This window comes from Sturnira hondurensis, unplaced genomic scaffold (genome assembly GCF_014824575.4).
Source record: "Sturnira hondurensis isolate 20B ecotype Veracruz unplaced genomic scaffold, ASM1482457v3 Scaffold0005329, whole genome shotgun sequence".
NCBI lineage: Eukaryota > Metazoa > Chordata > Mammalia > Chiroptera > Phyllostomidae > Sturnira > Sturnira hondurensis.
In genome coordinates, this window is record NW_028077960.1 from 3,318,828 (window position 1) to 3,337,060 (window position 18,233).

An 18,233-nucleotide genomic window follows, 5' to 3' on the forward strand; every position below is an offset into this window, starting at 1 on the left:
TTCTAGATTATATTCATTCTATCAGTTTGGACAACTTGTGGTCATTGTCATTCTCATGGAATGTATGAGGATGAAAGAATGAGTTGAATTGTACTATCTTTAACATTTAAATCCTGATTGTTGGTATATTGTCAGGGATAGAAAGTGGGCTTGCTATCAAAAGTTATAGACAAATCTATAGACTGAATCTATAGACAAATGAATTTCACAAAGTAATTAGTGGAGGTTAGCTTTTGGTTAGGAATTACCCATGGCTTTGAGAACAGTTTATTTAAGTGGAGTATTCAACCTTTCTAACATGTTGTTTTCATTTTGCCTTTAATAAATCCTAACTGGAGTGTCAACCTTAAAATGCTAACTGTTCCTCCCTCTTCCCCTCATACCCCCAAAATAATTGTTTTTGACTTCAAAGTTGCATTTGGGTGTAGTTGTAGGTTGGCCCATAGCTATTTTTTTAAAGATTTTTAAATTTATTTATCTTTAGAGGGGAAGGGAAGGAGAGAGAGAGAGAAATATCAATGTATGGTTGCATCTCGTGAGTCCACTACAGGGAACTGGCCTGCAACCCAGGTATGTGCCCTGACTGGGAATCGAACCGCAGTTGTTTGGTTTGCAGGCCCGTGCTCAACCCACTGAGGTACATCAGCCAGGGCTTTTTGTTGTTTCTTAAACAAGTTTGGATAATCTAAATTTCCCAGCCTGTTGTGGAGTAGTCCTGAAGGCTCCTGTGCATCATCTGTTAAATAAGCATTGTCTCTATGCAGATGTATAATCTAACAGTATTGAGTGTTTACCATGTTCCATTGAGTGTTCAACTGTTTTAAGTTGCGTTATTTAGTACATATAATTTCCACAATAACCTTGTGAGGTTGCTACTGTTGTTGGCCCTGTACTACAGATTAGAGAGAAGCTCAGAGATGTTGGGTCACTTGCCTAAGACCATGAAATTAGAGACAGGGCCTCCTGGCAATCTGATTTTGGAGTTTGCTGCTTTTAATCACTAAAAGACGTAGTTTCTCTTGAACTAGATATTTTTATTTCTCCAAAGCAGAAGGCTGGTTAAAATATGCCAAGGAGATTTCTTTAGCTATTTGCATCATAATATTCTGTATAATTTCAGAATAAAGGGTCGGCCCGGGTTTAGAAGCTAGTGATGGTGACAGTTTTTAATTTCCAAGCCTTTGTTATGTTTGCCTCATAGAGGTAGGTGTGAAAAGAATAGGTCTGAATTTGGAAAATTCTTTGTAATTGCTGCCATATCTGTCTACAGATTGGACTAAACCATGAGGTAAGACCCACATACCTCCTTCCTGCTGCAGAAAATGAGGTTACCCCATTTCCATCCACTCCCAGAGCCTCTGGCCTGCCATACCCTTGGTGGGTACATAGGGAATGAGTGCATATGGACTTATTGGCTGCCTCTGATTTTAAGGAATAGTGACAAGTGATTCGCTTCTTAAATAAACAGGGCAGGCAGGCTGTGTAGTAGCCTGTGTGTACAGCCTTGTAGCAATTAAGAGTTACTTACATGTGAAATACTGTGCCTGTAATCACAGTATCAGTTTGTCTTGCTTAGTCTTCTTTTTGAGGTACATGGGTCAGGGGAGAGGAAAGAGGAAGGGAAGAGAAACAGTCTTGTGTCCTTGGCTGTCATTTCGTCTTTCTTGTGAGTCATGAAGGAGACAACAAACAGCATGAACCACCTACAGGAAATTAGTAGAGAGGGGCTTGGAGGGAACAGGTGTTTTTAAAAGAAAAAGTAAAAGGTGATAAAAGCAGGCTAGATTTAAAGGCCTGGCTTGGCAGTAGTTAGCTAGGAGAGGGAAAGAAGTTTGTCTTAATTCCTGTTCATTGATTGCCCTGGAGGTAAATAATGTCAACTGCAAAAAATCATCCATTGTCCCTCCTCTATGGAAGTGCTTTTGCAGTTTTCTTGGGATTGGAGTCACCTTGTTTTTCTGTGTTCTCATTTTCTTTTCACCCTCTGCCATACATCCACACCTCCAGTGTTTCCTGCCAGAGCTCCTCCTTTCTCCGGCTGCTAGCCCCAGCTGTCTTCTTCACCTCCTATCTCCCATCCCCAGTTTTACAATTTTACATTATGCTTTTACTGTCTCCATTTTTTTATACTCTGCCTGCTACCCTCCTCCATCTTTAGCTTCTAATCTCTCCCTCACCCAAAGCCAGTGGCCACCATTCAGTGGCCCTCTTCCTTGTTGTTGAACTGAATGCACTGATGTTAGAACTTTTGTCAAACCTGTTTGAGATCTGAGCCCAGTAATGTGTTACAGTGGGTGGAGATAATGGTAGGGAAGGGGGCAGGAGCTTGTTTTTCTGAAACGTAGGTTTTCCCCAAAATATTAGATGACCTTTGACTTAGAGATCAAACATACTCTGCTGGCCTTCCAACTTTAGGTACTTGTGTGCTGTCTTGTTGAGGGCACACATTTGTTTGAAAGTCCTTGGGAATGAAAGGTAGGGCAGTGAATGAGTCAGGCTCTTAAGCTGCCTGACTTTTCCTTCTAGCTGATTCCTCCTTTCTGAATTGGAGCTAATTTTGGATGGGTCATGAGGTAGATGTTGCTGATAACATTCCCTTGCTGTGATTTGACAGTACAGGCATACCTCTTTTTTTAAAAATATTTTATTTATTTATCTTTTAGAGGGGAAGGGAAAGAGAGAGGAAGAGAAACATCAATGTATGGTTGCTTCTCGTGCATCCCCTGCTGGAAACTGGCCCCTGCAGGGAACTGGCCTGCAACCCAGGCATGTGCCCTGACTGGGAATCGAACCGGGAACGTCTGGTTCGCAGGCCCGCACTCAATCCACTGAACTACACCAGCCAGGTCCAGGCATACCTCTTTTTATTGTGTTTTACAGATGTGGTATTTTTTACAAGGCAAGACCCTTCCTCTATCAGCAAAAAAATTATGCTTCACTTTATGGCAGTGGTCTGGAACCCAGGCCACAGTATCTCTGAGGTGGGCCTGTAATGTGTAGAGAGGGCACAGTACAGGCACACCTTTTTTCCTTTCCCTACTCCTGGGAGGAGAAATAGATCTGTTTTCATGGGTGTTCAGCTGTCAGAATCTCCTACTTGGTTTGTTTATAGGCAGTAGGATTTATTGGAAAGAACCATTGACTAAGAGCTGAAGACCTATGTTCTGATCCCAACTCCAGTCAGAGTTAGCTGCCTAAGTGAACTTGGGCAAGTCATGACCCTTTCTTTCTCTCTTGTGAACCTTGTGAAATTATGTGAATGAAATGAGATGTGATGTGTATGGGAGCACTTTGTAAACTAAGTGTTGTGAAAATTTGAGGTGTTTCCCTTGATTAATTTGGCTACTGACCATAACACTAGAGAATGCATATAATGTCTTAAACTGCTCCCTATAAAGCTGGCTTTCTCAAGAGCAGTTGAAGGACTGCTCAGAACTAGGACTCATCACAACTAGGGGACAGTTATTTTTTTAATAGTTTATTTTTTATTGTATTTTTTTCTATTACTAGGTGACAGTTTTGCTTTGGAACCATTTTTTGTTTTCTCACTTTTTCCCTCCCCCCTCCCCCTTCCCTAAGACACATGTACACACCCAGTTGCGTTAGGAACTCCTTTACCCTGTGCTCCTTTCTCTCTATTCTTTAACAGGATTATAATTTTAAGGAGTCACTGATCATAGTGTGCTACACATTCCAATGGAGGGCTCTTGGCTTTTCATGGCCATAATTTATTAAATTATAAGTGGTGACAAAAGATAACTTTAACTTTCAAATAACTACAGAAGACTTTTCTAGCCTAGTAAAGCACGTAGACTGTAGTTGTGGAAAGGTTTAGAAGACCATGCTCTGGCTTTGGACACACCTGAATTTGAGGCCAGGCTCTCTCACTGTTGGCTTGTGACGAAGGTCAAAGTACTTAATTTTGGAGGGGGCATCTTATTTTCCACATCTTTAAAGGGATTATAATGACACCTATCTGGTGTCATTATAAGGCTGTTTTGAGGGTTAAGTGAGATAAAGTGCTTAGTACATTGTCTAACACATAGCATACTTAGAAGATACTCATTTATATATGTTTAATAATAATGATAGCTTTCAGAGAGCACTGATAGATGTCTGTTAAAACAGTGTTTTGAAGGATTTTTAATCTTGTTTTTAGGTAAGTTTATTTAAATATACATCATAATTCACTAATTCAAATGACATTTTTGAAATCTTGTCTTATTTTCCTGTATGCAGGTAGAAAATTAAACTAAGTAAGATCAGCATTCCTTGCTCCTTGAAGTCTTGCTTAGGGCTGGCAGCAGCAGGTTGAGTGACTTGCTCAGTTCTGTGCAGTGGGAATTGTGTTCAGGCTTTTCCTCAGCTACTTTCGAATTGTGTGGTGTTGGAATTTGAGATTAAATTGGAATGGGATGGCTTCTTGTGTTCTGGGCATACTTGCAGATTCCTTTTACATTAGGGTGGTCAGTAGATTGATAATCAGGCTTAAAGTGAAGCCTGCTTTGAAGTACAATTCAGAAGGAGGGGAGAAAATAGAAAACAAATGCTCTAATTAAGAAGCTAATCACAACATTGAGAGGGCATAACTCTCCCAGTTCATGAAAATGTGAGAATAAGAGCTTTGTGATGCCACGTAATGATTAAGAACGTAATTAAAACAGAGAAATACTCTTCAGTGCTCTTGAGGGATTTACTGATAACCAGTTTTCTCTGGTGATCGAACCAGTAGTGAAATGAATGAAACCAGTTTCCTTTACCTCTCCTCTGTATTAGTTAACATTAACTTTGACAGATGGGCGGGTGGCAGTTTGTGAGACTAAGATATGACTCCTTGGATACCACCTTATCAGGAAATGAGTGCAGTTCTTCCTGCAGAGGCTTGATGTATCCTTTCTGGAATTCTAAAACTTCCCCTGTGTCTGAGAATGGCATCTTTTTGGCTTCTTGTTAGTTTGGTACATGGTGCTTATAAGGAACTGACACTGATCTGAAGAGGTAGATTAGAATGGCATTTTCAAGGCAGGACATTTAGTCTAAGGCTGTGAATTACTGCATTCTTTTTTCCCTAGATTCTGAATGTTTTATGATTTGAGAGACTAGTATGAATTTGGAGATCCTGATCTCTACTTGAGTAACTGGGTTCTGAGGTTTGTGGGGTGGAATTTATCTCCAAAGGTGAATACTGCTATAGATATACACAGAAAATTGTCCATCAAGCCTCCTCCATTTTCATCCAACTCCATTGCATCCTTGGCATCTGAATGCCAAGGAAAACTGTTCATTTAATTCATACCTCTTGTGGAATGTTTTCAGTCTGATGTTGGTAGATCATGGTGGACACCCTGTTGTGCTCACTGCAGAGGGGGCCGACTTGGTTCCAAGAGAAATCGTGTAACCACTCAGAGTGTACCCTCTTTTAGCTTCTTGTTCTGTACCTTGGCACACTACCTGAATTGGTAGAAATGCTGAATGAACAGTAGGTGGAGTAAATAGCTGAGAGTGTGCTTGCACTGTGGTTTGGGTTTCTGTGGACTCCAAATAAGCCTGGATTTAAAAAAAAAAAATTCTCTTTCTGCCACTGCCACCTTATCTGATGGAAGTGTAACCTTAAGCAAATTTTGAACAAGTGGCTCTGGCCAGTGTGGCTCAGTTGGTTGGGCATCATTCCATATACCAAAAGGTTGTGTGTTTGATTCCTAGTCAGGGCACATGCCTAGGTTGCGGGTTCGGTCCCCTGTTGGGGCATGCACAAGAGGCAACTGTTCGATGTTTCTCTCTTACATTGATGTTTCTCTGCCTCTCTCTCCTTCTCTTCCCCTCTCTCTAAAATCAGTGATCATGTCCTCAGGTGTGGACCTTAAAAAATTTTTTTGTATGGGTGAAAGCAGGCATAGTCAACTTTAGTTTCTTGGCTGTGCCTGGCAATGTTGTTGAGGCCTAGTCTTCACTATAGAGTTTAATTTGATTCAGCATTATATGTCCTTCATTCTTTTTGAGCTGGCCCCTGGGAGCCAGGCAGCTAAACTATGCAGAAAGAGTCTGTCAAGTCCTATGGTTATTTTTAAGACTGACTTTTTAGGAGAATTTTCTAGTTGTATGGATTTATGGGATTATGGAGGGTGTAGTCTCTCCACTAGCAGTGAGTTGGATTGCTGTTACTGTTGATTTTACTCCTGAACTGACTCCCATAGTAATTCTCACCTGGAAGTACAGATGGTCGTCTGTGCCTGAGGATCTGCAGTTGGGTAGATGCTGCTTAATCACAGATAACTGGGTTGTTTGCTAAGGGCCAGGGAAGAATGGGATGTGGGGAAAGTCTAACCTGGACTCAGGAGAGAATCCTGCATGAGAGAAATTTACTACCCTTTCCGTTGAAATTTGAACTCTGACTCCCAAGAGCTGTTCATAGGTTAGTTAATACTTCTTATTGAGGTACACAAAAGACATCATGTTTTTTTTTGAAGTGTTTATTCACCCAAAAGAGAGATTCTGACTTGGCATATATTGAGGTCTGTCCGGAAAAAGTCCAGCCATTGTTAATATAACAAAAATGGTTTGCACAACATCAATGTAATCTGGCAGCCAAGGAGAGTGGACTGGAATGCACGTGCATGATCAATGCTGACTTCAGTGTACTAGTCAGTGGGGCTGGTAGACACTTGAGTGGGCGTGTGTACTGTGTGGTCATTGCATTCAAAATGACTGAGCAAGTAGAGCAACGAATCTGCATCACATTTTGCGTTAAGCTTGAACATTCCTCTGCAGAAACTATTTGGATGATTCAGAAAGCTTTCAAGTACGACTCAATGAGTACAAATAAAAGTGTGGCAAAAACACTTCAAAGATGGTCAAGAATCTTTTGAAAGTGATCCATGTTCTGGAAGGCATGAAGCAAGCAGAACACCTGAGAATGTTGATGTGTACAGGCTGCAATCAACAAAGATCAGTGACTGACAGTGGGAGAACTAGAAGCTGGTGTGGCAATTCCAAACTACTTTGTCCAAGGTTTTAACGTAGGATCTTGTCATGAAATGTGTAGTGGCAAAGTTCATTCCATGGCTTTTGCTACCAAAGCAGAAGGAACATTGTGCTGCAGTTACTAATGACTTGATTCAAACTGCTACCAACGAATCAGATTTCCTCATGAAAGTCATAACTGGAGGTCAATCATGGGTCTACAGCTATGATCAGGAAACGAAGGCCCAGTGGTCCCAATGGAAGTCTGTCTGGTCTCAACACCTGAGGAAGGTATGGCAAAGTTGCAGCGAGTTCAAGACCATGTTAATGTGTTGTTGTTGTTTTTAATTGGGAAGGTGTTGTCCATCACAAGTAGGCCCCTCCAGGCCACACAATTATAAGGAGTACTACCTCAATGTTTTTCTTCAGTTCAGAGATGCAGTATGATGAAAACAGCTGCAACTGTGGGCAAATGGTGATTGGCAGCTTCATCACAACAATGAATCATGTCTCATGCAGTTTTTTGGGAAAACATCAAATCACCCAGGTGACTCTGCCCCCTACAGCTCAGATTTGGTGCCCTGTGATTTCAGGCTTTTCCCCAAACTAAAATCATCTTTGAAAGGGAAGAGATTTCAGACCCTCGATGAGATTCAGGAAAATACGATGGGGCAGCTGATGGTGATTCCAGCTGCAAAGGATTTTGCAGAGTGTTTCAAGCAGTGAAAGAAATGCTGGGAGGACTGTGTGAGGTCCCAACTTGCCTACTTTGAAGGGGACTGAGGTGTCATTGTCCTGTGTACAGGGTTTTTTATATCTTCAATAAATGTCTCTTTTTCATATTACATGGCTGGATACCTTCTGGACAGACCTTGTACACCTACTGCCACTTTGGTTGTCTTTCATCACTTGTCTGAATTTAAAAAGGTTATGGTTTGTGCTCTAAAGAAAGAGGCTCTTCAACAAGACTGAGGTTTTCTCATTTTTACCAGCTCAGCCCATTGCTAACATGCTTTCCAGTGGGCTTGCTTCTGCCTGGCCAGCACATGGTCTGCCCCAGCTTGTAATTAGTCTGCCTTTGCTTCATAAGCTTCCCAGGGTGGTTCTTCTTCTAAAAGCTTGTTTGAAATGCTGTTTACTGTTTCTTTATAGTTTAAAAATGAATCCTTTTTGTTCTTTGCAACTCATTTTCTTTTTTTCCTTTCTTTAAATTACTATTAACACCTGTTGATTTTTTTTTTCTGATTGGCCTGTCACTGCATTCCTGCTCCCCCTCCCTCTAGCTGGGTTTGTCAAGTCGCCCATGTCAGAAACTAAGCTCACTGGGGACGCCTTTGAGCTGTACTGTGACGTGGTCGGGAGCCCCACGCCAGAGATCCAGTGGTGGTACGCAGAAGTCAACCGAGCAGAGTCTTTCAGACAGCTGTGGGACGGTGCTCGGAAGCGCCGTGTCACCGTAAACACCGCCTACGGGTCAAACGGCGTGAGTGTGCTGAGAATAACCCGGCTCACCTTGGAGGACTCTGGGACTTACGAGTGCAGGGCCAGCAACGACCCCAAGAGGAATGACTTGAGGCAAAACCCCTCCATAACATGGATTCGAGCCCAGGCCACCATAAGCGTCCTTCAGAGTGAGTCCAGACCCTACAGTAGTAGTACTGTAGTCATTAGAGGTGGCCCGATGACCCTTCCCTTCTTCTTCCTTTCCCTCTTCCCCAGTATGATCACTTACCCCACCCCTTGTCTTCGTTTTTTCAGACCCACGACCCTACTGGTTGTAGTGTATGAAAACATCTGTGGCAACTTTTTTTTTTTCCTTTTGCCATCTTTTCTACCTCCCTTATTCCCCAACCCTTCTCTGTGTCTTTCTCCTCAGGAACAAAGAACTTGGGGAAATTGTGACTGTCCAAAATCATCTGTATTGGAAAAAAAAAGGTGGGGAGGGAGTACTGGGGAGGCTTAAAAGAAAAAAAACAACAACACTTAAAACTTGCAAAATCAGGCAAACTAGGGTAGTGTTGAATTGTTTCTTTCCTTCCCCTTTAATTTTGTAGTAGGTTTCCTGCTGTCCTTTTGCTGATTTATTCTTTGGTGCCTTTCTATTTTTATTTCTCTCCCCAATCTAACTACTTTTTATTTCTCCTATTCATTTCTTTGAAGCTCTCTGAGTAGCTGCCTTCACCTCTTTGGTTTTAAGTTTGTGTCTACCCAGCCTTTTCCCTCACTGTGACTTGGTGCCATTCTGTTCTGTAATGCCATGGGTGTGGTGTGGTGATATGTTTTGGTTGTTGGGTGGCATGTAAGCTTGGATATTTTCATAGTTTTAGCTCTTTTTCTTTTCTAAAACAGTGGCATGTACTTCTCTGATAACAGCCTTCCACTGCAGCAGTACGCTCCCTGCTGGTCATACCCATCCAGTCTCCTGTTTTCTTAAAAGCAGCAGCCTGAGATTTCCACCATGTCTGGCTATGGCGTCAGGTGACTCTAAGCTGCAAGGTATTACTTAAAACCCCATCATGCTGTTTTTGAAGTCAGAGATGCATTTGATCCCCGTTCACAAACTTGTTGACTCTGATTGTTAGTACTGTGCTCCTCATGGCAGAAGCTGGCTACCCAGTAGTTTGGAACCCATTCACAGTAGCCTTTTCTTGTGTCTCAAACAAATACAGGAAACTAGAATTCAGCCCCGTTTCTTTGAGTGAGTGATGAGGGGTGAGCTGAGCTGCTATGTTGGAATCCTCCCCTGCATCTGTTGTAGCAGATACAAGTAAGACGTCAGACACACGAGCTTTTGTGGCCACCTCTGTTTCTGAAGAGTGTCATGCTACTTGTATAATGAGAAGGAGAAGGAGGGAGAAGCCACCACAAAGCTAGTACTTCTGGCCAGAAAGAGTTCTAGCTCCATATCTGATCTGATTATAATTGAGGGAGCATTCTCTATTAAATGGAAAGATCCTCTGGGTTTTTCACCTTTCTTCAAGGACACATGCAGTAAGAGGCCTATAGCCAGTTATGGTTAAGTGCTGATTGATTTCAGAAAGTAAAAATAGTAAGATACATTTATGAGAAATTTGGTAATAACAGTAGGTAATATGACATGGACCCTGAATCCATATACTTACAGGGAAAATAGCAAATTAGCTGTCCTTTATAGTAACTCAGAACATGCCTTGGGAGAGATTGGAGAAGCTGCTGCAGTTGGCACTGTTGAATCAGAGAACCTGCTCCTGGAAAGGGGAAAAGAAAACCTTGTCTATGTGAAAATGGGGAACCTTAATCCAGCAATTTTTCTTTTATTTAACAATTTTTTCCCTTGCACGCCTCCTTCTCCTGCCCCCTTGCTCCTTTCCTTAAAAAAGCAGAATTACCCAAATGGCCACAAAGGTCTGCAGAATTTTGTAGGCATGGACTTGGCCAGGCATCTGGTATTTGTACTTCCAGGAGCCTGACTCCAGTCAACTCACAGTTACATGGTCATGCCTTGGGGATAGAAGAAGATGAAACTTGGGAGTACCTACCTACCAGTCTTGAGAGTACATAGCATCCCCCCCAGTTTACTTGGAAGTAAGCTTCCTAACTCAGGTGTATCTGCATGCAGTTGAATGAAATCCTGACTAGTTTGGTTTTTCCCCCCAGACTTCCCTATGAGTCAGTTAAGCCAAGTTAACCATTGTAGAGAGCCAGCCTTCTTAAAAAAACAAAACCAAAAAAGCTACCCAAATTCCTCTCTAATTGGATTGTTTTATGGTCCCCAAAGACATTAGCCTCTAGGGGGAGGTTGACGTCTCTAAGAATGACCTCCTGGCAGTATTTTCCCCCGGAGTTCCTTGAGTAATGCAGAGCAGGAAGAAAAATGTGCCCAGTTTTTAGGATCTCTCTCTGGCCATAGCATGTTCTTCTATATATAAATGATGGCTAGGATAGGCCATCATTGCTTCTAAATAGAAGTCTGTGGCAGGTAAAATAATTTTGAACTTCTAAATGTTTGTCTCTCTTGGACTTTTGTAGGCATTGCTCCGTTGCAGAAATAAAAGCCTCACCTTAATGCTGGTGCAGAATGCAGATGTGGCTTCATGCCCAAAGGGGTTGATCTAGCACTGGTTTCCATATAGAGCAGTCATGGGAGGAGGTTACCCTACTCCACTAGCAGAACCATATTTAAACCTATTTAAATTATCCACTTGCTCCCAGCTGACTCTCTCCTGGATCTTTAATACTTAAGGGGAAAAGTGCTTTTCTTTGTCTTCCAAGAATTCTTGACAGAAAGTCTACCAGCTTGCTCTCATCGACTTCTTAACCTGCCTGAGCTGCAGTGGTCATTTGCAACGCCACAGGTAAGGGGAGCATTTACTTTGGCCTCCTTGGACTTAAGCACCTGAAAGCTCTTGGCCTCATTCTCAAAGCTCACCCTTTTTCAGTGCAGTCTGAGAGGAAGAACCAGAAGGATAGTCCCAAAATGGGACTGAAAATGAAATTAAGTAATAAAAATTGAGTAAAAACTTAAAAGTGTGTTTGGGTTTTAATGTTGCCTTTTTTTGATTTCTGTGGAGTACTGGTTCTCTCCTTTTTGTTTTTGCTTGGTTTTGATTTTTCTTGGAGTTGTGATGCTTTTTGCTGATGGTGTATGTGCGCCTTCCATTGCAGGGTTTGCAGCCATTCTGTTCAACTTAAGGTCCAGGGATTTGGCTTCTGTCCAGTGTGTTTTGGAAACCATGGGACACCACTGCGCTAACATGTTTACATGCATCTGCTTCTGTGTTAGTGGCTGCTATGCCTCCATTATCTGTACATAGAGACCCTGTTTGACGTTACTGATAAGGACCAGTGCTGAATGGAAGATAACCAATGTCTTTTTGACAGAGCTGGAAAATAGTGAGAACCAATTTAATTGAGCAAAGTAAGGATTTGCTTTATGTATCACATTTTTTTGGATAGTATGAGCTGTACAATCAGAAATGTTACATGGTAAGGAAGTCCTTGGACATTACGTTTTCAAGTGTCCATGACTTCTTTATCCCCTTGCCCACACAATGAACACAGCTTAATTCCAGTGGAGGGACAGAGTTCTGTCCTCAAGTTTTAGGTGTCAGCACTATGCTGCATAAAATGGGTGTCAGGGAGTGCTGTCGAGTTGTAGACAGGGAGTGGCCAGGTACTACAGGGAAATGGGAAATCAGTCAAGGATTTCTGAAAAAGCATTGGAAAAAAGTTAAAAGAGCAAATACCTAGAATTATGGAATGGGAAGAGATGGTTAATTTAGACTTTACCTGAAAATATTTGACTGAAAGTAGAAAAAGAACTAAGCCTGGGAAAGGAGTAAAGATAAATAACAACAAAAGACACAAACAGAAACATCCTGACTTTAATATTGGTGTAATTCAAAGTGCTTTAAGGATGAACCTTCCATGAATGCTAGAGTGTGCCTTAAAAAATTTCTGCTCATTGTGTTACAACATTTGACTTAGATTGCTTTTAAAGATTAAATTAAACTAGTGGTCCCAGATTATTTTAGCCCAGGATAGGACCAGAAGATAAAGTATATAACTTGCCCTAGGGTGAAAAGTATGTAGGGTGTTTGGGTTTGGGGGGCGGGAATAGAGAATTGAGTCAGATATGTTTTCTAGGCCCAGCTTTGCCACTAATAATAATTACGGCCTTGCACAAGTCATTTTACCCTTCTAGCTCTTGAAGAGTAGGAGTCAGTGAACTCTAAGGACCTTTCAGCTCTAAAATTCCAGGAGCCCATAATATGAACACATATTACATTCTAGTTATGTTATCTCAAAATGGAATGTGTTTTAAAGTGCAGTTCTGAAAAAAAATTGTTTTGGGAATAAATAAGGGCTGGAGAAAAAGAACTGATGGTTCCTTAAGAATTTTTCCTTGGCAAAATTTGAAAAATGTGACAGATTTTTAACAGGAGATGTGCTTTTGGGATCTACAATGTTTTTTCTACATAATTAATGGCCCTGGCTGGTTTGCCATAGGTTTATCAGATTTAGATGTGGGAAAACCCATACATGTAATATCTAATTATTGCTATTACTGTTCCAAGGCCTAGTGACTCCATAGGGAATTTATTAGTTATATGGATGATATTATCTTTATCTTCAGAACTGCAAGGTGGAGCCTGGTTTTCTATTTGAAGCCGATTTGGTTGGTGGTTCTGGTATCATAAAATGGTGGTATTCAAAAGTGTAAGTGGATTGTTGCCAGTACACTCACCCGTAACACTCCCATTCTTTTCACATCTAGGCCAGCTGGTCTTCAGGTTGTTGTCTGCACTAGTGGTCATTTGCTTATAATCATTGTTTTTTCTTTCTTGACTTCCTCCAAAGTGGTAAAGTGAAAATCCTCATGTGGTCCTGTCTGCCCTCCCTCTTCAAGTCTCCCCATCCTACCCTATCCAACTTTCAACCCAGGGCCTCAGAGAATGGAAGGCTATGGCTCTCTATCATTGTGCACTTTTATTACAGAGCCAAGAATTGTCACCAGTGAAGAGGTCATTATTCGAGACAACTCTCCTTTCACCCTGCAGTGTAACCTCACCTCCAGTTCTCACATCCTTACATACAGCTACTGGACGAAGAATGGGGTAGAACTGACTGCTACTCGTAAGAATGCCAGCAACATGGAATACAGGTGAGAGGGGCTAGCAGCTTCTGGGAGGATGGGAGGGAGTGTAGTTGAGCTTACTTGACATTTATAATCCATAATTACGCTATGTGCGAGAGACATGTATATGCATATATGGTTGTTCTCTGGAGAGTCTAATCCAGTATGTCTGAGGTGAGGCCCAGGAATCTATAAAAGATTGCCAAATGATTCCAATGAGCAGCTAGGTTTGAGGGCCACAGATGGTCCTATCACTATGATAGTAGAGAGACTGAAGGCATAGGGAGTGATTTGCTTAGGGTCGTAGTGCTAGTCAATAGGAAAGTCACAATTAGAATGCAGGTCTTTTGACTTAATCCAGTGGATTGAGGGATCAGACTGAAATCTGCTATAGGAAAAATCACCTGAGTGATCTTCCCATTGGGTAAATTCCTGGTGAATTACCTTTCAGCAGTGTTTAATATAACCATTACCTGATCAGGACCAGTGGATACAGGGCTGTTTAGTGATATGGAGTAAGGATGGTAGCCTAGAAATCCCCTTTGATGAAAGGGAGCTATTTGCTGGTCCATGTTACCTGGCAGCCAAAGATTTGGTGCTTTCTTAGGAATATCTAGTAGCACAAAGCACCTTACCTTTCAGTATAGTTTGTTTCTAGTTAAAAATTGATCTGGAAAAGGATCAGCTAATCTTGCTTGGCAGTGTGGTACAGTGCAAAGAAAGAGCACACTGCAGTAAGAGCGGGAGAATCTACCCAGTAGTAGCAATATGATTGTGCAGTATTTTGTACAATTGAGACTTTTTCATACCCTTTATTTAATTGATCCACATTAATTGTGGATCCTTCTTTTTGAGGGGCAAGGAAACTAAGATTCAAATAACTGTGAATTGCTTTCAAGGCCAAATACTATACCTATTAAGTTTCAGAACCAAGGCTAGGTTCTAGGTGTTCTGACTTTGTGTAATCTAGGTCATTGTTTTTTCCTGCTGTACCATATGTTTAGTAGGAAGTTAGTTTATCTGTCTCCACTGTTTCTTCTGATACAAACTTGGAAATACAGCCTTAGCTATATCCTTATATTTTGGAAAAGGTTAATCAAGTAGAGGTGGTGTGTAGAATAAAAGGCAGTATTTCATTAGTTTTACAAGTTTGTTTGTTTTTATAATACCTCTTTCAATGTATGAGACATCCAATGATGTTTCTCTAGGGTCTTGTGCTATATCACCCACAATGCTTTGAAGTGTAACTTTATAAAGTTTGGGCCTGACTTTATAAAATGTATTTTCTCTTTATCAGCTTATTTAAACCTCTCTCTGAGTGTTCTGCATTGTCAGGGTTTTTCAGGAAATCTATGTTCTCTGACATTTTGTGGAATAACACTGATGATTCCTTTGGGGCACCTAATAAATCAGCCATGGAGCCAGTCTCAGATCTTGCATCTGCTTAACCTGTAGTGGACATTTTCCATTTGCTTCCATTGCTTCCCAATAGGGAATGTTGTGGGAAGATTTTGGCCCATGGGCATGACCTTATCTTCTCAAGACTTCTCAAGGAACTTAGAGTCAGTCTAAGCCTTGAAGATAAAGCTTCTGCTCCTTCTCCATATTCTGGAACATTTGCTAAGAGCAGGTGACTTGTGTCTGTTTTTCTGTTGGGAGAACATTGATTTAAGAAATGGCATTTGTATCACATTGAGAAAACTCTTGACTGCTCTTCTGAGAATGTTATGCTGCCATGGATATGCTGAGACAGTCTGGAGAATTGGCAGTGTCTTTCTTCATCCATGGTCTCTTCACCTGTGTTTCTTTTTGGAATCAGTAGTAAGATGGGTACATGCATCGGGCTGGTCAGTGGTGGAGGTTAGGAGTTTGACATTTACTAGTGCAGTGGAGATGTGACCATCACAAGTGTCATTATTTTAACTACTGAGCAAAAGAGCAGGAGCCTGTTATATAATGTTTACCCTCTGATCTGAAGGCTGTTCTTTCTCTGTTTTCTGTAATTACACACCAGCCTTTCTGTACATGTTTTGGGGTGGCGTATAGGTCAGACCAAACTGAACTGTTGTGAAGCTGGTCCACAGGAGCAAGAAAACTTACTGAGGACTACTCTGTGAGATTCACAGGAAGTGCTCTTATGGCCATTATAGTCCGTTCTCCTTCTTACAGTCCTTTCTGTCATTCTGCTTAATTTGTTTTGGATCTGTGCACAGTTCTTCACTTGTTTGTATTCATTTGAGTTTGCGTTCATTCATTTATTCATTCCTTTTCTGTATTCCAGGTACGGGTGATATGCTGGGCATATGCACCAAATAAACATTGCCTACCGACATAGAACTTGGTCTTTTGGGAAAACAGACAATGAGCAAGCAGTCACATAAATATACAGGGTAGGGCAAAAGTAGATTTACAGTTGTGAATATGCAAAACACTGAGGTTTTTTTTATTATTTATTCTTGTATTATTTGCCACATGAACAACTATAAACTTACTTTTTTCCCCACTCTGTATAATGATATGTTACGATAAGTTCTGTGAGGAATTACAGTGTAGCGTGAGAGAGAATGTTGGGGAGGGGGATTTCAGTTAGACTGAGGATGGGAGGGAAATGCCATTTAAGCCAAGACCAATGGAAAAGGAGCTTAGGTGGCTAAGAGTAATTGAAAGAGCATTCTGTATAAAGAATGTCAAGGTTTCAAAGTAGGAACAAGCTTGGCACATGAAAAAACTGAAAGGAGACCAGCAGCGCTGGAAAGTGGCTGAGACGAGGCTAGGGAGGTGGGCAAGGTGCCAGATGATACAGGGCCTTGGAGTTTTAGCTGCAGGTAAAATCCTTAAAAAGTTTAGCTACATCACTGGTTGGTACTCTGATGGCTTTTAAAAAAACTATCCCTAGGTCCTGTTAGTGAGTAGACTTATTGAAAGACATGCTGCTAAAATACAGGGTAGAAGAACAGGACTACCAAAATAGGGTCTTTAGGGAAACGTAGAAACAGGTTTGCTTTTTTTTGCTGCTCTTATTTGACTGGAACCATCAGGTGAGCAAGAAGTTTTTGTGATGACTCTATCCTCTATATCTGAATACAGCTTTCTATTTTGACTACTTGTTTTGTGGTTTATTTCCCCTATTAGAGTGGAGCACCTTATCATTTCATTTTTGTGTTCCTGGCACCCAGTAAGGAGTAAAACGTTAATGTTTTCAAATACCCAGGGGGAGGATTTTCTTTTTAGATAGGAGGAGGTGAGTTGCATTCAGGGACAGAGTTTGGAGAACAGGGTCCCTGGTTGCCCCTGGATTCTCCTTTTGTATATCTTGACTGTTCCCAGCTTCCTCACTTGATTTTTCTTCTCATCTCTGCAGGATCAATAAGCCGAGAGCTGAGGATTCAGGCGAATACCACTGTGTATATCACTTTCACAGTGCTCCTAAAGCAAATGCCACCATTGAAGTGAAAGGTACAACCCAACAGAGGCTGTGCTGTGAGCCTCTTACTCTTCTTCTGAGATACTGCCTTGGTCTGGACTTCCAGACCTCAAGCTCTTGCTTCCATTATGGGAGGCATTATAATGTTACGATTGGGACCCAGGCTCTGGAGCTCAGCTGCCTGGTTTTAAATCCACACCCCATCATCTAGCTGTGGGACTGTGGAGAATTACTAATTTATCTCTCTTTTAGTTGCCTCATTTGTAAAACCTGCCTTATGGGTTTGTTAGGAGGATTGTATAGTAGATTGAACCATACGGAGTTGTTTTTGTATGTTAAAAATGCTTGAATGGCAGCTGCAAGTAAAGTAGTTCATGTAAAGCTCTTGAAACAGTGCCTTCTGAGTATTATTACATAGGTCTCTCATATGGTCCAGCAGAATTTGTCAAAGTATAGTGTTCAGGGTAAACTATTTGCCACCTAAGGTCAGGGTAAACATAAACTATTGGAAAATTCTAATGGATAACTCATTAGAATTTTCATAGAAACTGTGGGTACATAGCATCTTAAAAGTGATGCTATAGTTGAAAGTTCCAATAAAGACCAATAGAATTGTAAGAGGTGGAGCTAAAGTACATCATTAATCTCAGCTTTCCTGTGTTACTTCAAAGCAGCGACTGAGACCCAGCAAAGTGAAACCACTGCTCTGTGCCACGCGGTGAGTTGGTGGCAGAGCTGGCACAGAACCTTGGGTCTTAACTCCCAGTGCTGTGTCTTTCATTGTATAAAATGACTGTGGGAGGTGGGGCTACTGCTTAAGGTCAGATCAAAGAGGCGGGGGTCCCACCCCCCCTTTTGTAACTTTACTTAGGAAGATACTTCTTATTCTTTAAATCCATAGGGTGGTCTCTAGAAGCTGGAGGGGGATACATTTTAGGAAATAGGAAGAGCCTATGTAACATATTTTTTTAATATTTGGAAGACTAAAAATTTACATTCAAGAAAGGTTTAGACACATTCAGTGTCTGTTGTATGGTGTTATTAAATGAAAGTAGTGTCTCTGTCACATGGCCCTGACTTGGCGCGGGAAGCCAGTGCCTTCTCTAGCTGCCTGGTTGAATTCCGAATGCCTGCAGGGGTTATCACAGTTGTCATGGTTTCAGAGAACCTGGGATTTCATTAATTCAGTGGCTTTTCTTGGAGAGGTCTGGGTTTATCTCCGTTTTTAAAGAA

At 41.4% G+C, this 18,233-nt stretch overlaps 1 protein-coding gene across 2 annotated transcripts in view; it reads left to right on the forward strand.

Annotated features, from left to right (window-relative positions):
* NPTN (neuroplastin) overlaps positions 1–18,233 on the forward strand; it is a 66,345-nt gene that overhangs the window by 26,391 nt on the left and 21,721 nt on the right. For both annotated transcript variants that reach the window (XM_037047079.1, XM_037047078.1), the window contains exons 2-4: positions 8,244–8,591; positions 13,438–13,603; positions 16,938–17,032. In XM_037047079.1, coding sequence (XP_036902974.1) covers positions 8,244–8,591; positions 13,438–13,603; positions 16,938–17,032 — 609 coding nt within the window. The remainder of the gene's footprint in view (positions 1–8,243; positions 8,592–13,437; positions 13,604–16,937; positions 17,033–18,233) is intronic.